The 19,410-nt window shown below is 41.4% G+C and overlaps 3 protein-coding genes across 3 annotated transcripts in view; 1 reads left to right on the top strand and 2 right to left on the bottom strand.

Annotated features, from left to right (window-relative positions):
• Positions 1-2,848: 2,848 nt before the first annotated feature.
• Positions 2,849-9,139, bottom strand: LOC137888473 (clathrin heavy chain linker domain-containing protein 1-like). Its single transcript, XM_068731875.1, has 11 exons — positions 8,782-9,139; positions 7,978-8,165; positions 7,301-7,389; positions 6,456-6,654; positions 6,208-6,323; positions 5,456-5,555; positions 5,268-5,374; positions 5,013-5,184; positions 4,724-4,926; positions 4,061-4,243; positions 2,849-3,298 (listed from the first exon to the last, which is right to left on the bottom strand). The coding sequence occupies exons 1-11, from the start codon at positions 8,977-8,979 to the stop codon at positions 3,102-3,104; spliced, it is 1,752 nt and encodes a 583-aa protein (XP_068587976.1). The 5' UTR covers positions 8,980-9,139; the 3' UTR covers positions 2,849-3,101.
• Positions 9,140-9,389: 250 nt separating this feature from the next.
• On the top strand, positions 9,390-11,432 carry rps27a (ribosomal protein S27a). The gene is made up of 6 exons (XM_068731874.1): positions 9,390-9,432; positions 9,545-9,609; positions 10,007-10,061; positions 10,765-10,850; positions 10,950-11,081; positions 11,231-11,432. The coding sequence occupies exons 2-6, from the start codon at positions 9,562-9,564 to the stop codon at positions 11,378-11,380; spliced, it is 471 nt and encodes a 156-aa protein (XP_068587975.1). The 5' UTR covers positions 9,390-9,432; positions 9,545-9,561; the 3' UTR covers positions 11,381-11,432.
• Positions 11,433-13,797: 2,365 nt separating this feature from the next.
• LOC137888449 (bone morphogenetic protein receptor type-1A-like) overlaps positions 13,798-19,410 on the bottom strand; it is a 38,017-nt gene continuing 32,404 nt past the window's right edge. The window contains exons 6-10 of the mRNA XM_068731850.1: positions 19,074-19,266; positions 17,892-18,189; positions 17,631-17,806; positions 16,439-16,569; positions 13,798-15,983 (exon numbers count right to left, since the gene is read on the bottom strand). Of these exons, the coding sequence (XP_068587951.1) occupies positions 15,858-15,983; positions 16,439-16,569; positions 17,631-17,806; positions 17,892-18,189; positions 19,074-19,266 (924 nt within the window). The 3' untranslated portion in view covers positions 13,798-15,857. The remainder of the gene's footprint in view (positions 15,984-16,438; positions 16,570-17,630; positions 17,807-17,891; positions 18,190-19,073; positions 19,267-19,410) is intronic.

Below are 19,410 nucleotides of genomic sequence, written 5' to 3'. Positions count from 1 at the left end.
ACTCGGAAAATGACGAGAGGGATTCGGGCATTCTTGATGCCGAAATCGCACAGCTGTTTCACTCAGACACTGAAGATGAAGAATTCGATGGATTTGTGGAAGAGGAATGAATCGATAAGTGAGTGTATTTTTCTGTAATGGTATTTGTTGTTACAACTGAGTTGAATAAAGTTTGATTTACCGGACTGTGTTGTTTTGCTTAATGCGCCTTATAATCCGGTGCGGTTTATGTGTGAACATAGACACGTTAATTCACAGTGCGCCTTATAATCCGGTGCGCCTTATAGTCAGAAAAATACGGTACTCAATTACCAGTAGAATTACCTCAAAATTGCACTCAAGTACAGTACTTGAGTTAATGTACTTTGACCGTCATACACAAACAAAATGCTGTTTATTTGTTTTTCCATCTCTTCCACACGGATCTTTACCTGGTGAGGATGATGGCTGTTTACCTGTTGGGTTAGCTTCAGCTCGGTCTGTTAGCACGATGGAAGCCATTTTAAGACAAACAGCTGGAAACAGAAAGTCACCTTCTATAAACCTAGCAGGCTCTCTGATCGCCTGCCAACAGTCGCTAATGTCCATAATCCTGGATAAAAAAAACAAAATAATTACTATGATATCAATCCAACCAGCAGGTCACTGAAGTAATCCGCCAATTTATCTTTCAAGCAAACTCTGGCTTTCTTTTAAGACCTCCAACCGCTTCATCCTCGTGTTATTGGTGCCGACATGGACGACCACTAGGGTTGCAAAGGATCGTATTCTGTATTTTGGAAGGGGGGGGGGGGTCATAGGGAATGATTTGGGGTTGTTGTTCAGTGAAAGCTCAATAGAAAGTTGAATGAGTTGGTTCAGGAGGATGCAGGCCAGCATAGCGAGGGTTGATTACCGGTTTGGAGAGGTGACTGCTGATCGGCCTGCCGGTCTTCCCCCCCGCCTCTGATCAGAGATAAACTCTGCATCCCCTCCAGACTACGGCTGCTTTATCTGTTGTGAGCTCCTCTGTGTTTACAGCTAAACACAAGCTTCATTTCCTGAATTTCACAGGCGAGCGGAGAGAGAGAGAGAGAGAGAGAGAGAGAGAGAGAGCACATGAAGAGCTGGACAGAGAGGATGCTGGGTAAACAGTCAGCCTCAGTTTATAGACTAGTGGGAGTGTGTTTTCTCAGTGTGTGTGTGTGTGTGTGTAGCTTCATTCACAGATTGAGGCCTACAGACGACACAAAGCCTCTTCTGTTTGACCTGCTGAGTGTGTGTGTTGTCAGGTTAGTTGGACTTGTGAGGACTTGTGGCCTGCTGCTATTCTTGTGAGGACATGTTGGTTCACGTTACAGTTAAACTGGGGCTATGTTAGTTAGATGAAGGCTTAAATCTTTGTTTGTTATGACAATCCTCCAGGATTTACGTGTTAATTTAGTCAACAAGGGATTTTAAATACAGGACTTTTACTTGTAACAGACTATTTTCAAATTGTTGTGTAAGTATTTTTAGATCTGAACACTTCCTCACTGCTCACAGATATACAGGACATCTCTGATGTGTGTTTGGTGAGGAGACCCTCCGTCTACCTGCTCGTTATCGGCCTCGTTAAACACTCTGCAAACAGTCTGTGATTTAAAGCCACACTGTGTGACTGACTGCTGCTGTAAACACCTTTAATAAAAAACATGCTGTCAACCAGAGGCGAGGGCGTAGGTTTGGTTTGAGAAGTCATAAAAGTGTTTTTAGTGTCTTTTATATACCTGAAGTATTTGTTTGTGTTTCAAGCTCTGAGCTAATACTATTTCTGAATGATGTTCCATTCAATACAAATAGAAATAAATGAAGAAAAGACAGGGGGAGTAGTCAGGTGGCAAAATGTATTAGCAGTTATTACAGAAAGACTCTAAGCCACAAATAAACATATGGAGCCTTCACCGTCTTCCATTAAAAATGTAATTGAAGTATTATCACAGAAGTATTATCAGCTAAATGTACTTCAAGTATCAACAGTAAAAGTACTTACTGTCCAGATTTCCTGCTCCTTTCAAATGTAATTATTAAATATTATATAATTCAGATTTTCTCATCAATAAATGTAGGAATATTGCATCATATCTTAGAAGCATATCATATGTTTTATATGTTAGAAATAACTGAAGCTGTCAGACAAATGTAGTGGAGGAAAAAGTACAATATTTACCTCTGAGATGTAGCAGAGTACAAGTAGAAAATAGCAGAACATGGAAATACTCGAGTAAAGTACAAGTATGTGGAATTTGTACTTAAGTACAGTAGTTTAGTAGATGTGCTTAATTACATGCAATCACTGCAGAGGACATACAACTTAAACTATACTTTAAAAATAACTGTATTGTTGTGGAATTGAGTACTTCTTCCACCTCTGCTTCCAGGTCACTTGTACTACTAGCTTTTACTCTTTCGTAGTATTTCATTCATAGAAGGTTTCTTTCATCAAACTCTGGAAAAAGTAGAAACATGATCCTGAAGTTTCCTGAACTTATGAGATAAATTAGGATCTACAAGAAGGTAACATTAGGAAACACCGTCATGTTATCAATGTTGTGCTTCTTTGCTTTAAAGGTGCTCTGTAAATAAACTATGATCATCAGTTGCTCCTCCTCTGTATATGAGCGTTCGAGGGAACACTTTATTCTCAGTTTGTGATTTTGTTCGCCACCTGCAGGCTGTCAGCCGCCACTACTTCAGATTTTTTCCTGAGTCATCTCACTGAGACAAAGCAAAGGTCAAAGGTCTCCTAGACAACTGAAGGATCACGTGTCTGTGATCAGGACAATCACAATGGCCATTGTGATTGTCCTGATCACAGACCAGCCACAGCATTATTTTCCCCCTACACCAGAATGATAATGTGTGGACCTTTCTTTAGCGCTGAGGAAATAGTTCTGGCTATGCGAGACTAGTCTGGCTTCAACACAAACACACAATGATTTTAAAAAGTCTTTAAATTTCACCACATAAACATTCAAATTCATTGAAAGGTCGTTGGATTTGATATTTGAGTGTAAGAGATTCAGATAATACAATTTTGCGATTTTGCTTCCTGTGATTATTCTACCTTTCCGGTTCAGTTCTCACAGCAAGACGTGCTCCATGAGCCGGGCTCCCTCCAGGTCCGGGGTCATGATTCTGGTCCCGCTCTGGTCCAGCAGAATGGACAGCACCGCCCGGCTCAGGTCAGCCCGGTTCAGCTCAGAGCACAGAGACGCCACGACAGACCAAACGTCCACTGAAGAGCCGCTGTCCTGCAGGATCGCCTCCTCCGAAGCCCCTGAGAGGACCGAGACACACCGCGAGACCGAGACACAGCTCACTTCAGCTCCAGAGACAGTTTGGTTTGCTTCTTTTTTTTGTTTTTTTCATGAATGATCAGATTGAGGATCCATCTTTCCTGAACTACAAAACCGACATCTCCATCACTACATTTCAAAATGTGCTTAAAGTCGGACTTCCCTGTATACCGATGATTCAAGCTGAAATCTAGCTAAATGACTGAATGAATGTTCTGATGCATCATGTGTGAAAACAACATGATAATTAATAATCGTTGCAAGAGGACATTTGTTAAAGCACAGAACATGTAAGTGGGCTGTGGCACATTTATATTGGGCTCTTACAAGCTGTTAGCACCGGTGGGTAAGGCGCTATAAATACCCACAACCGTGCAAAGTCATGACAGCTGTTCTGTTGGGGAACCTCGCCAAAGTCTTCTCTGTTGTTCAGGTCTAATGAGCGGTGAACAAGGCGCAAGTGTCGACATGCAAACGGTTGTTTGACTGTGTTTCTACTTCCATTCATGGCTCCCTGTGGGAGTGGAAATCAGGCGTATGTGCAGCTTTATAAATAAAAGCAAGGTTGTGTGTAGATCCCTGACTAAAATCTGGCTCCGAAGTGAAAATATCTAAATCATTTCATGCCAAAATCAGCACCAAAATTGCACTGCAGCAGCATTTGTTGCACGCTGAGGAAGAACTGCATAAGAACTGCGTTTGTGTCACTGCTGGCTCTGCGCCTGCTGACAGTCTGTGTTTACCTCGTCCTTTGCTGACAACGCTGTCCAGGAGCTGCAGAGCGAGCTGCTGCTGCTGAGGGTCAGCCAGCAGAGTGGAACAGGCCACGCCCAAAGACAAGATGGCCGCCCGGCCCTGCCGAGGAGCCGTCAACAGCTGGAGGAGTGAGAGGCTGGGCGAGCGATACAGAACCCACATACAGTCCTCTGAGAGAGAGAGAGAGAGAGAGAGAGAGAGAGAGAGAGAGAGAGAGAGAGAGAGAGAGAGAGAGATTGTATGAGTTATGAAAGAAAACACACATTTGTCTGTCTATATTTGTGAGGACCCTGTTTGACGATGACAATTTCTAAATCAGCTGTTGATGTTTTCCTTCTTTCGTTCGATAACAACTATTTTAATGGAGATAAAAACAGTATCATTCAGACAGCAAATGTATTATTCGCATATGAAATCGTTTTGGGACCCAAAGGAAAAATAATTAGATGATTCAAACTTCGATTTACCAACCAAACAGTCCTTTAAAATAGTGACGACTGGACAAAATGTCCTCAAAATGCAGGAATGTCGTCACCACGATGGTGAAAGGGCTAAAACAAATACACACACACACACACACACACACACACACACACACACACACACACACACACACACACACACACACACACACACAGAGACAGACAGACCAGCTGTGAGGTCCTGGCAGTGGTTCATGAACTCGGCGGCGCTGTGGACGAAGCCTCTCCTGCAGAGGCTCAGGGCGGTCTTCCTGTCCAGCCTGCAGGCCTCGTAGACGGTGGTGGCCAACGCCAGACACAAGTCAGCCACGCCGGGCTTCTTCTGAGCATGCTCAGTCAGGATGTCGCCCACATCCTCAGAGAAGGTCAGTCTGGATAAAAGGAGGATAAAGACTGTTAAGAGCCGAGCAGCAGCGGCAGTTGATCATAAAAAACAAAAAGCACTTGTTGTGTTTACTTGTTGTTGTTGACAGCGTGGGTGATGAGCCGCGTGGCGCCCTGCTGCAGGGAGCAGCTGACGAGCTGCAGGGAGAGAGCTGCTGAGAGCTCCTCACCGGCCGGGACGCTCACCAGTAAGGCCTGGAGGAAGAGGAAGAGAGGGGGGAGAGAGCCCGGGGGGCCCCTCACACCTGGGAGAGAGACAGGCGTACAGGGAAGACATGTTTCAATAACAAACCAGAACCAATAGACAGAAACAAACTCTGCTTCCCACCTTTAAACATCTGCATGGTGTCGAGGTTCCTCAGGACTCCTCGAGGAGATCTAGCAGCGAGGAGAGCAGCCTCCTCGTACCGAGCCGAGTCAAAGAGCTCAATGAACCTGTTGAAGAGAGAAAAGGTGATTCAGAGAGTCCGCAGAGTTCAGATAAACTGACCAAGACTTGTTTGTGGAGCGCAGCACCTGTTCAGGTAACCCGCCAGCAGCTTAGACTCGTCCACTCCGGTCGGCTCTTCGTGCTCGAACAGATCGCCGTCGATGCTGCGGCCTTCATCCTCTGTCACTGCAGGGTGAATGGGACGATTAACGGTGTTTGAATATGAAATAAACTTAATGGGTTTTTTTTAAATTTAGGCCTGAGTGCTAAGAGGTGACACATTAAATACCTCTGACGATAACATTTAGATTGATACATGCTGAAACATGAAGGCAGGTTTTGATAATTATGAAAATAACTTTTGTCTGAATGTGATTGTTTTAAGACATAAAATTAAACTGGGAGTTTGAACTTTATGAAATGATACCTAGAAACAATATGTAGTGAACTTTTTAACTATTTTAATGCTAGAAGCTAAAATCAAAAAATAAATTATTTGATATATTAAAAATACTGCCATAAAAACTAACAAAGATAATATTAAAATATGTGCATATATCAATTTCTTAACTTTTTAATCTATTTATTTTTAAATACATGTATTTATGTATTCATTCATCTTTTCCTCTTGCATTTCCCCCCAATTTATTTCTGTGTGTATTATTATTATTATGCAAATGAGGGGCTGTGATCACGTGTCGTCGGGTCAACTTCTCGCCTGTCGGTGGATCAACATCAGATTGCATCGATCGACTACTCCTGCCTTACTCCCACATAACAACCCATGAAGATGGATCCCAAAGTGTTGTTTGTTTGTTTGTTTGCAGCAGTGTCTCACCTCTGGTCTGTCTGATGTTCTCCAGCGCGGAACCCAAGAGTTCCTCCAGAGGAACCGGCTGATTCTGGCCCTCCCAGCTGGACAGACTGTCAGACACTAATCTGAGACGCTTGTATCTGCAGACAGACAGCGTGTGACCGTTGTTATGAATGTGTGACTGTAGTTAAACGTGGTAGGTTGATGTCTAATGTTTGTTTTCCGCGCTCTTCGGCTCCATTTAAATATGAGCCGCTTCCCGGGGCTCTTACAGGACTTTCAGTTGGTCGTTCTTGGTGCTCAGCTGGTCTCTGTGGTCCTTGGCGGCCTGCAGCTCGGCGTCCAGCTCAGCTTTGAGCTCCAGAGAGACGCAGTGACTCTTCCTGTCCAGTAGAGCAGCTCTCTGGGATTCCAGATGCTTCAGGTGTCCGTCCAGAGCCTCCGGGTCCTCCGATTCAGAGACCGTCAAACCTGGGAGACGAGACGGACGTGAGGATGAAACGTGGATGTTTTACCGGAGATGATACGGTGTTTACAAATGATTGTGAGACAACCTCTCCTACAAGACATCCAGACTGACACTGTGTCTTAAGCAGTCACATTTTTAACACCACCACGGTTTTGGGGGGGGTTTTAGTTTGGACGGAGGGCTGAAAAACGAGAGAATAAGATGCTTAACGTGAATGTTTTCTGATCATAGACGCAAAACACTTCTTTCAAAGCGTCTCTTCTCTGGTTTTGGGTCTTTTCGTAGTAGTTCTGCGTCTCTTAGTCATCATTTTGTGTCTATTTGTAGTAATCTTGTGCCATATTTCCGATGCATAGGTAGGACACGGCTCTTAATCAACACGACCGATTCTTTTTTTGGGGTTTTCCATTAGCAGAAGTTGTGGCTCGTACCAATAAATCGATAATAATCTCTTCGTGGTCATTTTGTGTCTGTTTGTTTATCTTTGTAGTTGTGTACGAGCCTCTTTGTTGTCATATTCCGTCTCTTTGTGGTCGCTCGATTAGGCCCGAGCTGACACGACTGAATGACAAGTGAACACGGACACTATATAACACTTAATACACTTTATTCTAGGTGATCAGGCCTGAGTGTTAGTATCAGTGGTACCAGGGATCCATGCGCTCTGCTCTTGAGAGGATTTCTGTCTCTTCATCTCCTCTTGAAGTTCTGCTGTTTCCTTCTGAACTACACAGATTCTAGAGAGAGTCAAAGAGAGGAGTGCAGTCAGCAGATGGACGGAAACCTCACAACGATCCCTCAGACGAACTTTCAAACATCGCCATCATATCAGGAACTCACACAAAAGGTTCATTGTAATTGTTTTAAATATGACGCTTTTGGTTTTTAGGTCAGCCAGGTCTATTTCGTATAAAACTTAATGTATCTCAAAAAAAACTTTCTGCATAAAATACATTTAATTATATATCGAACAGATGTATTTGTATCTGAAATTTGTATTTGTACAATAATACGAGAAGTCGGTACTTTAATTGAGCATTTTCTTTGCATCTCACTTTATTAATTTGTCCTGTAAATTAAACTTCCCAACATCTTATACAAGTAGGTATTAATCCATGAATCAATTAGTTGATCCTCAACCACTGGGAATTACAATGACAGACAGTTTAAATAACCAAAATGGTTTAATTATGTGTTCATGTAGGACCTCATCTCTTGTAGTGATTTGCTAAAATAGGGTTTCGGGGCCTTTAATTGAAGTTTGAACCCTCACACATCCTTCTCAAGGTAGAATGTCCTCACAAACATAGCACAATAGCACACACCTCTCCCTCAGCTGGGCGGCTCGTCTCTGGCAGGTCATCAGTGATTTTGGGTGCGACGTTACGGCCGCCAGAGTTCTCTGAGCCGTCCTGGCCTCGGCCTCCCTCCTCTGCAGCTCCCCGATCACGTCATCATACTCCCCCTTTATGGTCAGCAGAAGTCTCTTATAGGCCGTCGCTCGTCCAATCACCTGTAGACAAGACGAGGAGGAAAAATAACAAGAGAGAGAGTCACAGTCCGAGATACAAACACAGTCATCTAGTGTCAGCAATAACATCAGTGTGTGGAAAATACCCACAAGTTACAAGTAAAGGTACTGCAGTCATCACCTTATTTAAGTAAAAGTAAAAAAAGTAGTAGCATCAAAATATACTTGAAGTACTAAAAGTATATAGTATGCACAGTGGTCCATTTCAGAATCATATCAAATTGGATTATAAGTATTTATCAGTGGTGGAAGAAGTATTTAGATATTTTTAATAGAGTAAAAGTAACAATACTAACGTGTAAAAATACCCCCTTACAAGTTCAATTACTTATTAGTATTAGCATAATATACTTTAATACATTTAAGTGATCAAAAGTAAAAGTAGGGATTATGCAGGCTGATTCCAGAATAATGTAAACTATATTATTTTATAATAATAATTGATTGTCTGTCTATCTATCTATCTATCTATCTATCTATCTATCTATCTATCTATCTATCTATCTATCTGTATGTACTCAAGAAGTAACAGTAACGTTATTTGAGTAAATCTACTTAACGTTACATTCCACCACTAAGTTTCGGTGACGTTAAATACCTTATTAAACACGTGGCGGTAGACCATGTACCGGAGGTTGTCCTCTTCTGGACACCGTAGGTACCGTTTCTCATGTTCGATAAACTCATCCAGAGATCTGAGAAACCTCTCATCGCTCTCAGAAACCAAGATGTCCGCTGTTGAACATCTTTCTTCTGTTCTTGAAGATAAACTGCTGGAGTTTCGTGGCTCAGACATTTGTTATTTTTTTAGACAACTATTTTGAAAATATATTTTATATTTACCTGGTAATATTAAATTAAATATGCCCCAACATACATTTAGACTGATACCAACTTAAATAACGATAAAGTTGACAAAAAGACGTAAATCAACCACAACGGTTACCCGACTTTGACTCGCTCTTCGACCGCGTTGCTATGGTTACAGTGTAAGTGTACCTGGGAAATTATGTTTTTTTTATTTCGGTTTCCTTTTTAATTAGATTAATATGATATACATGTTTAGACCAACGTTATTATTGATACGTTTGACAAAAGGTCACAAAAAAAGAAATACCGACAAATTGTTGATCATTTCGATCAGGCACTGTTGACGGCGTACTCACCCCGTGCAAACGCGGGCAGAAAACCCCGTCGCTGGCTTTCGAAAGCCCTCTTCTCATGATCCGCCATTAGGAGTGAGCCTGTGGTAAGATCGTGCTCTGTGTTTAAAACCGAATTATTACCAAAAAATAACGATTTCAACGAGCATTTTTTTGTAGTAGCAACAGCTCATACGTCTTGTGTGTTTTCCCGTGTAGGTGGGTTGAACGCCAGGATGCAGATTTTCGTCAAAACCCTCACGGGGAAGACCATAACCCTCGAGGTGAGTGAGCCGGGCTGTGGTGGAGGGATGTAGCGTTCAATGGCTGCAGTTACCTCGAGTTCTATTGACTTTAATTGTCAAATACGCGAATACGTACTTATAATTAACCCCATTATTACTTGGATTAGCTGCTAAGGTGCTTAAACGTAATTAAACACCGCTAGGGGTGGATGCTATGTTCTGTCGTAGCTTATATTTAAAGCTAAGTGGCTAAGCTAACGGAACACCGTAAACACGTGTGGCTGAAGCAGACTTAAAATAACCATGTTTCCACTTTTCAATATGATATATTGATGGGGGAAAAAAAAGTTTTGGGTCTTCTTACCCCAAATGTGATGTCATTATGGACCGGAAGAAGGTGTCATGGCTGACATGTCTTCTCTTTACTTGTTCACAGGTTGAACCTTCAGATACTATTGAAAATGTCAAGGCCAAGATCCAAGACAAAGAGGGTGAGTTACTTTAACTGTTTGTTTTTGTTATATGTATCGTTATTGCTTTGATGGCAAATAACTCACTGCTGAGTTATTGTAGGCAGGAAACCAGTGGAGGAATGTTACTAAAGTGTAACTTAACTTCACATGTGTGGCACTAGTACTACCACAGAGGACATTTATGTACACCTAATACTTAACACATTTTCCTGATGACTTGCATACTTTTACTAAAGTATTTCTTACACCACTGTTATAATTAAATCTTTAGGTTTTGGGCAATAACCTCCTTTCAAAATAACTAATTGGCTGACTCGTTAATGACTATGACCATTGTTTACAGATGTGTTTGATGTTAAAAATAGCTCTGTTCACCATTTAAACATAGTCCTAGTCAACTACCTGATCAGCTGTTATATACAGCCTGATAATAGATCATCTAGAGTAAGAATAAACTTCAAATTCGCCTTAATACATTTCTGAAATATGAGAAGAACACCTGGTTTACCTTTAAATGTCTCCATTGGTCGATCAGTTTTAACCTGAAACGGTATAAAGAAATGATGCATTGAGTGGTTAAAATTTGATGAGGTGTTAAGCTCAGACAGATGTTTTAAGTAATTGGATGTAAATGTCATTTTTCTGGCGCTGCAGTAGTTTTAACATTTAAATACACATCTGTCAGACTGCATCGTGTGTTGATCTGTTTTCTTGTCGGCAGGAATCCCTCCTGATCAGCAGAGGTTGATCTTCGCTGGAAAGCAGCTGGAGGACGGACGCACGCTGTCCGACTACAACATCCAGAAGGTGAGGGGGAAAAGTCCTGATCGCACCTAAAATAGATGGTTTTATCATTAAAAATATCTGTTTTTAAAAGACCAACAAGCTAACTTGTCTTGTCTTCAGGAGTCCACTCTTCACTTGGTGTTGAGGCTGCGTGGTGGTGCTAAGAAGAGGAAGAAGAAGTCTTACACCACCCCCAAGAAGAACAAGCACAAGAGGAAGAAGGTCAAGCTCGCGGTGCTCAAGTACTACAAGGTACAAAATGTGACGTTATTTAACTAGTGTGTAATGTCATTCAGGTTGAACTACGTCATCGGTTTACTGTCTGCTCGTGATCAAGTGATTTGAAGTCTGGTCATTGAAAAAAAAGAAACGTTTCACTAAGTTTATCCTTTCTTCTCCAGGTTGACGAGAACGGTAAAATCCACCGGCTGAGGCGCGAGTGTCCCGCTGACGAGTGCGGCGCCGGTGTTTTCATGGCGAGCCACTTCGACCGTCACTACTGCGGAAAGTGTTGCCTCACCTACTGCTTCAACAAGCCCGAGGACAAGTAGACTCACTGACTGGTGTTGACCATAAAATAAAGACGCAAATGTTTTGACACAACTCAGACTGTCTTCTCTGAAGCTGTTAAAGCTTTCTCCATCCTGACTATCGTCTTTACAAAAAAGCTGTAAATCAAATGGCTTTAAAATATTATGACTACACATTTCTAACCTGGTACCTAAAGCTGATTTATCAATTTCCAAAAATTCTGCAACTGTTTTGTTTGACGTCAAGTCTTTTGATTAGAGCAAAAATAACAAATGTCCAGAAAAAAAATATCAACTCTGGTTTGAGCTGGAAAGAGATTATAGATGGAGGACTATGGTTTGAAAATACTAATACTGGATTTAGTGGACGACTCCGCTCACCTCCTGAGAGTCAAACTTCAGAGAATTCTTATTTGCGCCATAAAACTAATAAGTTGTAGAGAAAAAAAGATACAATTAGTGCACGTTTAGTTTGAGCCCTGATGGGGTGATTACAGCATTTAAAGACACTTGGGGTTAAGGGAATTAAACTGATATTCCTCATTCATTCCTGATGTTTATAGGGAAAAAACTAATCAGAAAATTATTTGTTGTAGTATAAAATTAAGCAAACGTACCCACTCAAATCCAAAATGAAGGTACAAAAAAAATAAACGACCAGAATCCTAACATGAGTTCACTGTCCAACAATGATAACATAGGAAAAGAGCTGAAACAAGTGTTTCAATAACCAGATAAAGTCCACACACCTGAGTGAACTGAATTTAAAGCTGCAGGGCAAAGACAATTAAGCTGCATTTTTTTTCTAAAATTAATTACTTTATTTTAAGTCACATTTTTTAAAAGCTTACTGATAAGTATTTTATTTTTTAATTCAGCTTACATTTTACTTGAAATAACATTTATTAGTATCTATACTTTATAATTAATCCAGTTCAATTTGAAGTTGACAAATACTGTTTAGATATTCAATTGAACTTCATTTGATTTGACAGTCGGATGTTGACTACTTCAATATACATGGGACTCAATCATAGACATTATTTGGTGTTCCAGACCTTCAGGTAAGGAGATTCTCTCTAACTGGACCTCGCTGAACTCTAATTGAATAGATTTAGGCACTTGTGTTTTATTTGTGTAAAACCCAATGCTAGTCTTTGCGTGGAATTTAATTTAAGCTTCGAGAAATTTCATTGCAATGAAGCAGGAAACGGGTCTGAAATGTAGTCGGTGTGCCAGAACAAGCAGAGGAGATTCACAAAGATTTTAAATGTTCGATGTAACTGAGCTCTTCACTTTCAAACGGCACAAACCAACATGCTGTATTAGACCATAGCATTATACACATTGAAGAGTGACAGGGAGACAGTTTTAGCTTCATGGAGTTATCAGGTAAAGACGGTCATTACTGACAGGTCTGATCTGATCACGTCTGTGCAGATATTAAATAAATGTACTATATCGAACAAAAAAGTTAGGAAATTAGTGTTTGGTAGAATATTTCTCTGTTGTAACAATGCCAAACAGCTTATTCTGCTGTTTTGTTTTATTGATTTTGCTCTTCCCTAAAAGTACAACCTCTAAACGGTCTCGTCACACTTCCACACCTGGTTCTTGTTTGTGTCCGTTGCAGTAGCAGCATCTGTCCAGCAGGTGGAGCCGTTTCCTGTTCAAACTGTCTGGACAAAACCTGCAGAACAAAAGTTAAAACGAAACGTTGCACATTCCTCACAGACCAAAAAGCAGAATTATCAATTTGAATCAAAATATTTACTTCCACCTATGGAAGTAAATATGAGTTATAAGTATTGAGTTATAAGATGGGTAAAAATAATGTATGGGGAGATGGTTAGTAAAAGTATGAACACCTATTTGTATATAATGTAAGACTTCAAGGTTTTCATGTCGGGAACTTAAGTCAACATTGTTTTAACGTTGTTTCAGATGTGACAGAAAGAACTCCGTACAGACGTCTCTCGTCTTTGGAACTTTTTCACTCCAGATAAAGAAATTATCATTTTTAAAGTAAACACACAAAAAAAACACTATTTTGATTGAGGCAATTACAGCTTTTGATTTTCTATCAGTCTTCACTAATTGACATTTTAAAATCATATTTAACTCATATCTCAACTTCCCAGTAAATGTTTCTCTTACTGGCATCTTTTGAGAAATCCAAACAAAGCTAGGTTTTGCTTTACAAAACTACTTAAATAATGTGTATTTTGGGAAATTGTTAATCAAAGTTAGACCATCTGGTTATTTTCAGTTTCTTCACAAATTCAGATTTTCAATCACGAAATTGCTTTGAGAAAAAATAAAGAGGGTCCCTTTACATCTTTTATAATAATCCTACATCATAACGCATCTTAATCTATTATTAATGAATTTTCTTCGCTTCCATGAGTCAAAAAAACAAACCACAGGTGAAAGAGGAGTTTGTGTACTAAAATAAGGTTATTTACTTAAAAATCGTTACATTGGACAGACTGTATACAGAGTTTTTCATTTCCTTGGTAAACTCATAAGGCACCGAACCAGATGCTGTACAAAACAACAACAGCAAAACAACAACAATACAGATTTACATATTAGAGATTATTCCTATACGGGGAGTTGTTTTGCATATTTGTGACAGAGAAAAACACTAAAGTCACTGTTTGAACTGTATGATCGCGCGCGCGCGCGCACGCACGCACACGCACACGCGCACACACACACACACACACACACACACACCAGGTGAATCTGTGTCCGGTACAGAGATAGGCCCAGGGCGTGTTTAGCCTAGCTTAGCACAAATACTGTAAGCATAGGGGATGCTGCTAGCCTAGCTCAAATGCTAACTGCTACTAAAATGTTTAATTATATTTATATATATTTATATATATATCGGTTTCTAAACCTGTTCAAAAAAACATCAATCCAAAAATATTTAGAGCTCTTTCTGGCGCTAAGCTAACAGTTCCCCCCCGCCTCCAGTCTTTGTGCTAAGCTAGGCTAACACATTCTGGAAATGTTATTAATGAGAAAGTCCCAAACTGCAACTGAATGCTGTAATGCTTTTAATGCAGCAGAATGAAGAATTATTGAAATAAACTGAGTGACTGAATGAGTGAAACCTGAGTGGGAGGAGCCAACGTTTTTATAGGAACAATTTTAAGAGTAACTGAGCGCCAAAAATGTAAATTATGATTTCAACACAAGTACAAAAAAATGAACAGGTCTGTCTCTCAGAATTTTGAGCCAGTTCATTTTGACTTACGAGTTAGCTAGCGGGGTTTACGACTTAAACGTAATAATGAATACAAAATGTAAGTTACGTTACTCATTTTCCTATTACTTAGTAGTAAAATGATGCCATGAATGTTAAAAACGGCAAATTAAGAGATGTGGGCGTTGATTCAGAGGTTTTAGGGAGTTAAAGCGGAGAAAAGACGACTTATTTACTTTGATATTTTTGCATATTTCTGCAGTTCTTGTTCCGGTTGATCATGTTTGAATTGTGCCGTGAATTACACACACACACACACACACACACACACACACACACACACACACACACACACACACACACACACACACACACACACACACACACACACACACACACACACACACACACGTTTGTCAATTTAAGGGACTGGCCCTCTGGTCCTTTAGGCTCCACCCACTGAGGCTTAGCTCAACCAATCGGGTTGCTTTGTGACGCCGGAGCAGCTCAACCTCCTCATAACTGACCAAACCTTCAGACAGACAGCTGACAGACAGACGGGGATGTGGACAGACGGACAGACAGGACGGCAGACGTCTCTGCGGTGACTCCCGCCATCGTCTCCTGGAGTCGGCTGGACGTCAACACCACTGCGGCACAGTGTTCTGTTGTGTTTTAAACCCTCTCTTGAGTAGGCACGGCATCTAACGATAACATTTATTTACACGTTAAAATTCACATGTTATAATAGTACCTTTTTTTTTATTATAATTAACTCTACTTTTTAGAGTGGAGATATATTTCAATATGGCAGGAGAACTCAGTCCTGAAGAGAAAGTAACAACAACAAAATTGGCATTTTTTTTTTGCCATCGTTTTGAAACAGGCAGAAGTGGAGGAAGGTGACGAGGGTCCTTGAAAAAAAAAAAGTATTATGTGTTCATTCACAACGAGCATCGAGAGCCCTCCTTCTCTTCCCTCCATCACAATTATCTTTATCGCCTCGTTTGGCTTTCACAGAAAGCGTCAAACCCGGCAGAGAGAGGAGGAGGAGGAGGAGGAGGAAGGACTCCATGTTTGTTTCCAGACAGACTGAAGATGGAGGAAGGAGGAGGAGGAGACGCACAGTTCAGCCCTGAAAATGGGTCCATCATTATCTCCCAACTTCTCCTCCTCTTCCTCCTCCCGATGAAGAGGGGCTGCACTGAGCCTGAGCAGGTCCAGGTCAGGTCGAGTGTGTTCAGGGTTCAGGTGGGGCGAAGAGGAGGAGGAGGAGGAGGGCGGTCAGATCTTGATGTCCTGGGACTCCACCATCTTGGCGAGCGTCTTCTTCACTCGGAGGATGGTGAGGCGGGAGGCGGGGTTATGAGCCCAGCACTCTGACATCAGCTTCAGCATGGCCCGAAGGCACTAAGGAAGGAAGGAAACACACACACACACACACACACACACACACACACACACACAATTAGGAAAACATCAGGAGGAGGACAGGAGGTCAGACAAGAAAAGTGAAGAGCTGCAACGAATAATCAATCGATTCATAGTTTGATCTACAGAAAAAGTGAGAATTTTCAGTTGTTTTTTTCTCTTTTTTTTTCTCAGTTTTATACCTCAGTAAAATTAATATTTGGGCTGTCAGAATAACATACATTTTACAGACAAAAAAATGTAAACGTGATGCTTTTTATCATCATATATGACAGCAAAGTTGAGTTTTGGAGTATTTTTTCTGCACAAAACAAACAATTTAAATACATCTCCTTGAGCTGTTAAACGTTTTAACGTGATTTTTACAATTATCTTTCTTTGTTTCTGTCACAATAAATGTAATATTTTGGGGTTTTGGACTGCTGAAGTCTCACCTCATCACTGTTCCAGCGGTTGGACACCGTCGGCCGGAGTCCTTTCACACAAACCACCTCCAGCATGTCTTCATACGACGGGTCAGAAGGAACCATCTCGTAGTACGGCAGCTGGTAGTCCTCCACAATACCTGAGACGAGAAGTACATTTCATCACACACACACACACACACACACACACACACACACACACACACATCTGGATAACGTCTGTTCAGAAGAATCTAAAAAGGTCAAGTTTAGAGAGTACATTAGAACATAAATATGTCGATATGCTCTGAGCTGCAGTAACGTGTTTTCACCAGCAGGTGGAGCCTCTTCACTCAATACAGAAACTCGCTGTAGTTCTGCTCTGTTCTGATTCATTAGACGGGGAAACAGCTGACATTAACTCAGAAAGATAAAAGCTTTGAATGTTGTCACTGACCAATCACAGCCGAGTATCAAACCAAAGAACAGCTGCACTTCAGGAAAACGACAGAAATGGGTTCTGATAATACATTCGGGATGAAAACAACGATTATTCCCTCTATTGACGACTCTGACGATTATTTTCTGACTTGAAAAGCTTTTAACTATTCTGATAATTATAAAATATTATTATATTATTATATTCTTTGGTTTCACCTTCCGAATCTAAAGACAAAAAGTCATGATTTTATATTTCAAAGATTAAATTAATAATGAAAATGATCTATAGAAGCCTATTCTCAACTAATCATCTAATCCGTAAAATATTAAGAGTTCAACAAAATGTCTTCTTTTAACTCGTTTTGTCGGACTTTAAGTCCAAAACCTTCGAATATTCAATGAAAAAAAAAAGCAAATCAGAACATCTGAGAAGCTGAAACCAGAAAACTTTTGGCTTTTTTTGCTTAAAAAAAAATATGAGTGAAACCATTTAAAGTTGCCAATTAATTCCTGTTGATCGACTAATTGTAATTAAGATTTGCCTCAAAATAGTTTGAAATCCTATTGAAGTGTTTATTTTCCTCCTTAACAAAATTAAATGCAGACATAAACTCAGTGTCCACATGTGTCTCTGTGTGTGTGTATGTGTCTCTCTGTGTGTGTGTGTGTGTGTGTGTGTGTGTGTGTGTATGTGTCTCTCTCTCTGTGTGTGTGTGTGTGTGTGTGTGTGTGTGTGTGTGTGTGTGTGTGTGTGTGCGTGTGTGCGTGTGTGCGTGTGTACCTCCGGTGACGCAGCGTCTGGCCATCTCCCAGATGACGAGGCCGTAGCTGTACATGTCGGCCATGATGTAAGCCTGGAAGTGGTTCTTGTTGAGGCTCTCGTCCAGGACCTCGGGGGCCATGTAGCGCCTCGTCCCGACCCGGGTGCTCAGGGGGACGTCCACCTCGTTAGTGTCGCTGAGGCAAAAGAACAAAGAGAGCGCCGTCAGTCACATGAGGTCACAGCGGTCCGAACGGCGGCCTCAGAAACGCGTCCGTCTACCTGTTGAACTTGACGGCGAGGCCGAGGTCGGCGATGCAGCAGGCGCCGTTCTTCTTGATCAGGATGTTCTTGCTCTTCAGGTCTCGGTGGGCGATGGCCGGCTTTCCCTGCGTGCCGTAGATCTCGGTGTGCAGGTGACAGAGGCCGCAGGCGGCGGAGTACGCCAGCCGCAGCAGGGTCTGCGTGTCCAGCGTGGTCAGCTTCAGGTAGTCGTACAGAGACCCGTTCTCGTGGTAGTCGGTGATCAGGAAGAGCTGCGTGAAGGCGCCGGTGCCTTTGATGTCGGCCGCAATGAAGCCTGCAGGACGGAGAGAGAGAGAGAGAGAGAGAGAGAGAGAGAGAGAGAGAGAGAGAGAGAGAGAGAGAGAGAGAGAGAGAGAGAGAGAGAGAGAGAGAGAGAGAGAGAGATGACTGACAGGTCAGACCTCCACCGATGATGAAATATGGAAAGAAAACTGAAAGAAACTGTATCCAGTTAAGAGTTTACTTTCCTCCTGACACCTTCAACTAGAGCTCATAATAGATATAACGTGTTAAGAATCTCTAGTTTTAGCTCCTTAACTACAAATCATGTTTATTCTACACCTCCTCTACACTTTAACATAATTATTAGTACGTTTAATGTAAAGTACCAAAGCTGTGGAATGATTACCATAATTATTAATGCATAACTATCTGCCAGAAACTTCAGTAAAGACTTGATTTTGTTTTCCATCTTTTTATTTGTTTAAATGTCTTATATACACAATTTGATATAAAGTAGCTTAAGCTGCATTGTATGTTTGGTAGACTCTATACGAAAAATGTTTATTAATATCATTATTATATGTCCAAATGCACACACCTCTCTAAATGAATTAGTGCGTCTTCAGTACATCAGTCTGTCTCTCTTTAACATCGCGTCTCATCGGTCTGATGGATTAGTTTAAATCATCAACCAGACTAAAAATCAATCGAGCTATTGATCGGTGCTGCAGTCTTCCTGTCGCTCTGAGCTCACAGTTCAGACTTTCCAGCTGATGTTTGCAATTAAAAAAGGATTGATTCACAATGTTTCAAACCAACTAAATGTTCCGTTTCTTTTGTTCACTTTGTACTTTTCCTAGCTGCCTTCAAAGAACCCGTTTGCACCAGGGAAGTATGAATGTGTTCAGTCTTAAGCGAAAGGATGCGATTCGGTACCGAGGATGTTTTCGTGTCTCATCAGGACCGTCTGGTAGATCTCCGTCTCTCTGAACCAGCTGGCTTCCTCTCGGGTGAAGAAGACTTTGACGGCCACCTTCTCTCCCCTCCAGCGGCCGAGCCACACCTCTCCGTACCGCCCCTTACCGATCTGACGCACCATCTGGATCTGCTTGGCGATGGTCCGTTGCACCTGAGCAGGAAGGAAGGAAGAAGGAAGGAAGGAAGGGAGACAGAGAGAGAGAGACAGAGAGGAGGTTTCATGATGAGTGGAGGTTTTGGTGCTCACAGTGATGGAGTCAGTACGTTTATCCAGATCCTAAAATCTTACATCTAT

Source organism: Cebidichthys violaceus, unplaced genomic scaffold (genome assembly GCF_023349555.1).
Source record: "Cebidichthys violaceus isolate CVI_PGR_0920_01 unplaced genomic scaffold, fCebVio1.0.p SCAF_54, whole genome shotgun sequence".
Taxonomy (NCBI): Eukaryota; Metazoa; Chordata; class Actinopteri; order Perciformes; family Stichaeidae; genus Cebidichthys; species Cebidichthys violaceus.
The sequence above is the reverse complement of the archived record's forward strand: the minus strand, read 5'-3'. Positions and strand labels throughout refer to the sequence as shown.

What these genes read in the sequence shown, in the direction of transcription:
- LOC137888473 (XM_068731875.1), bottom strand. Translation starts at nt 8,979, where the DNA reads ATGTCTGAGCCACGAAACTCCAGCAGTTTATCTTCAAGAACAGAAGAA. An exon ending in ACCGCCACGTGTTTAATAAG is followed by an intron (nt 8,166 to 8,781) that starts GTATTTAACGTC and finishes TCTTGTCTACAG; the next exon opens with GTGATTGGACGAGCGACGGC. An exon ending in CACGCTGTCAACAACAACAA is followed by an intron (nt 4,927 to 5,012) that starts GTAAACACAACA and finishes CCTTTTATCCAG; the next exon opens with ACTGACCTTCTCTGAGGATG.
- rps27a (XM_068731874.1), top strand. Translation starts at nt 9,562, where the DNA reads ATGCAGATTTTCGTCAAAACCCTCACGGGGAAGACCATAACCCTCGAG. An exon ending in GGAAGACCATAACCCTCGAG is followed by an intron (nt 9,610 to 10,006) that starts GTGAGTGAGCCG and finishes ACTTGTTCACAG; the next exon opens with GTTGAACCTTCAGATACTAT. An exon ending in CAAGATCCAAGACAAAGAGG is followed by an intron (nt 10,062 to 10,764) that starts GTGAGTTACTTT and finishes TCTTGTCGGCAG; the next exon opens with GAATCCCTCCTGATCAGCAG.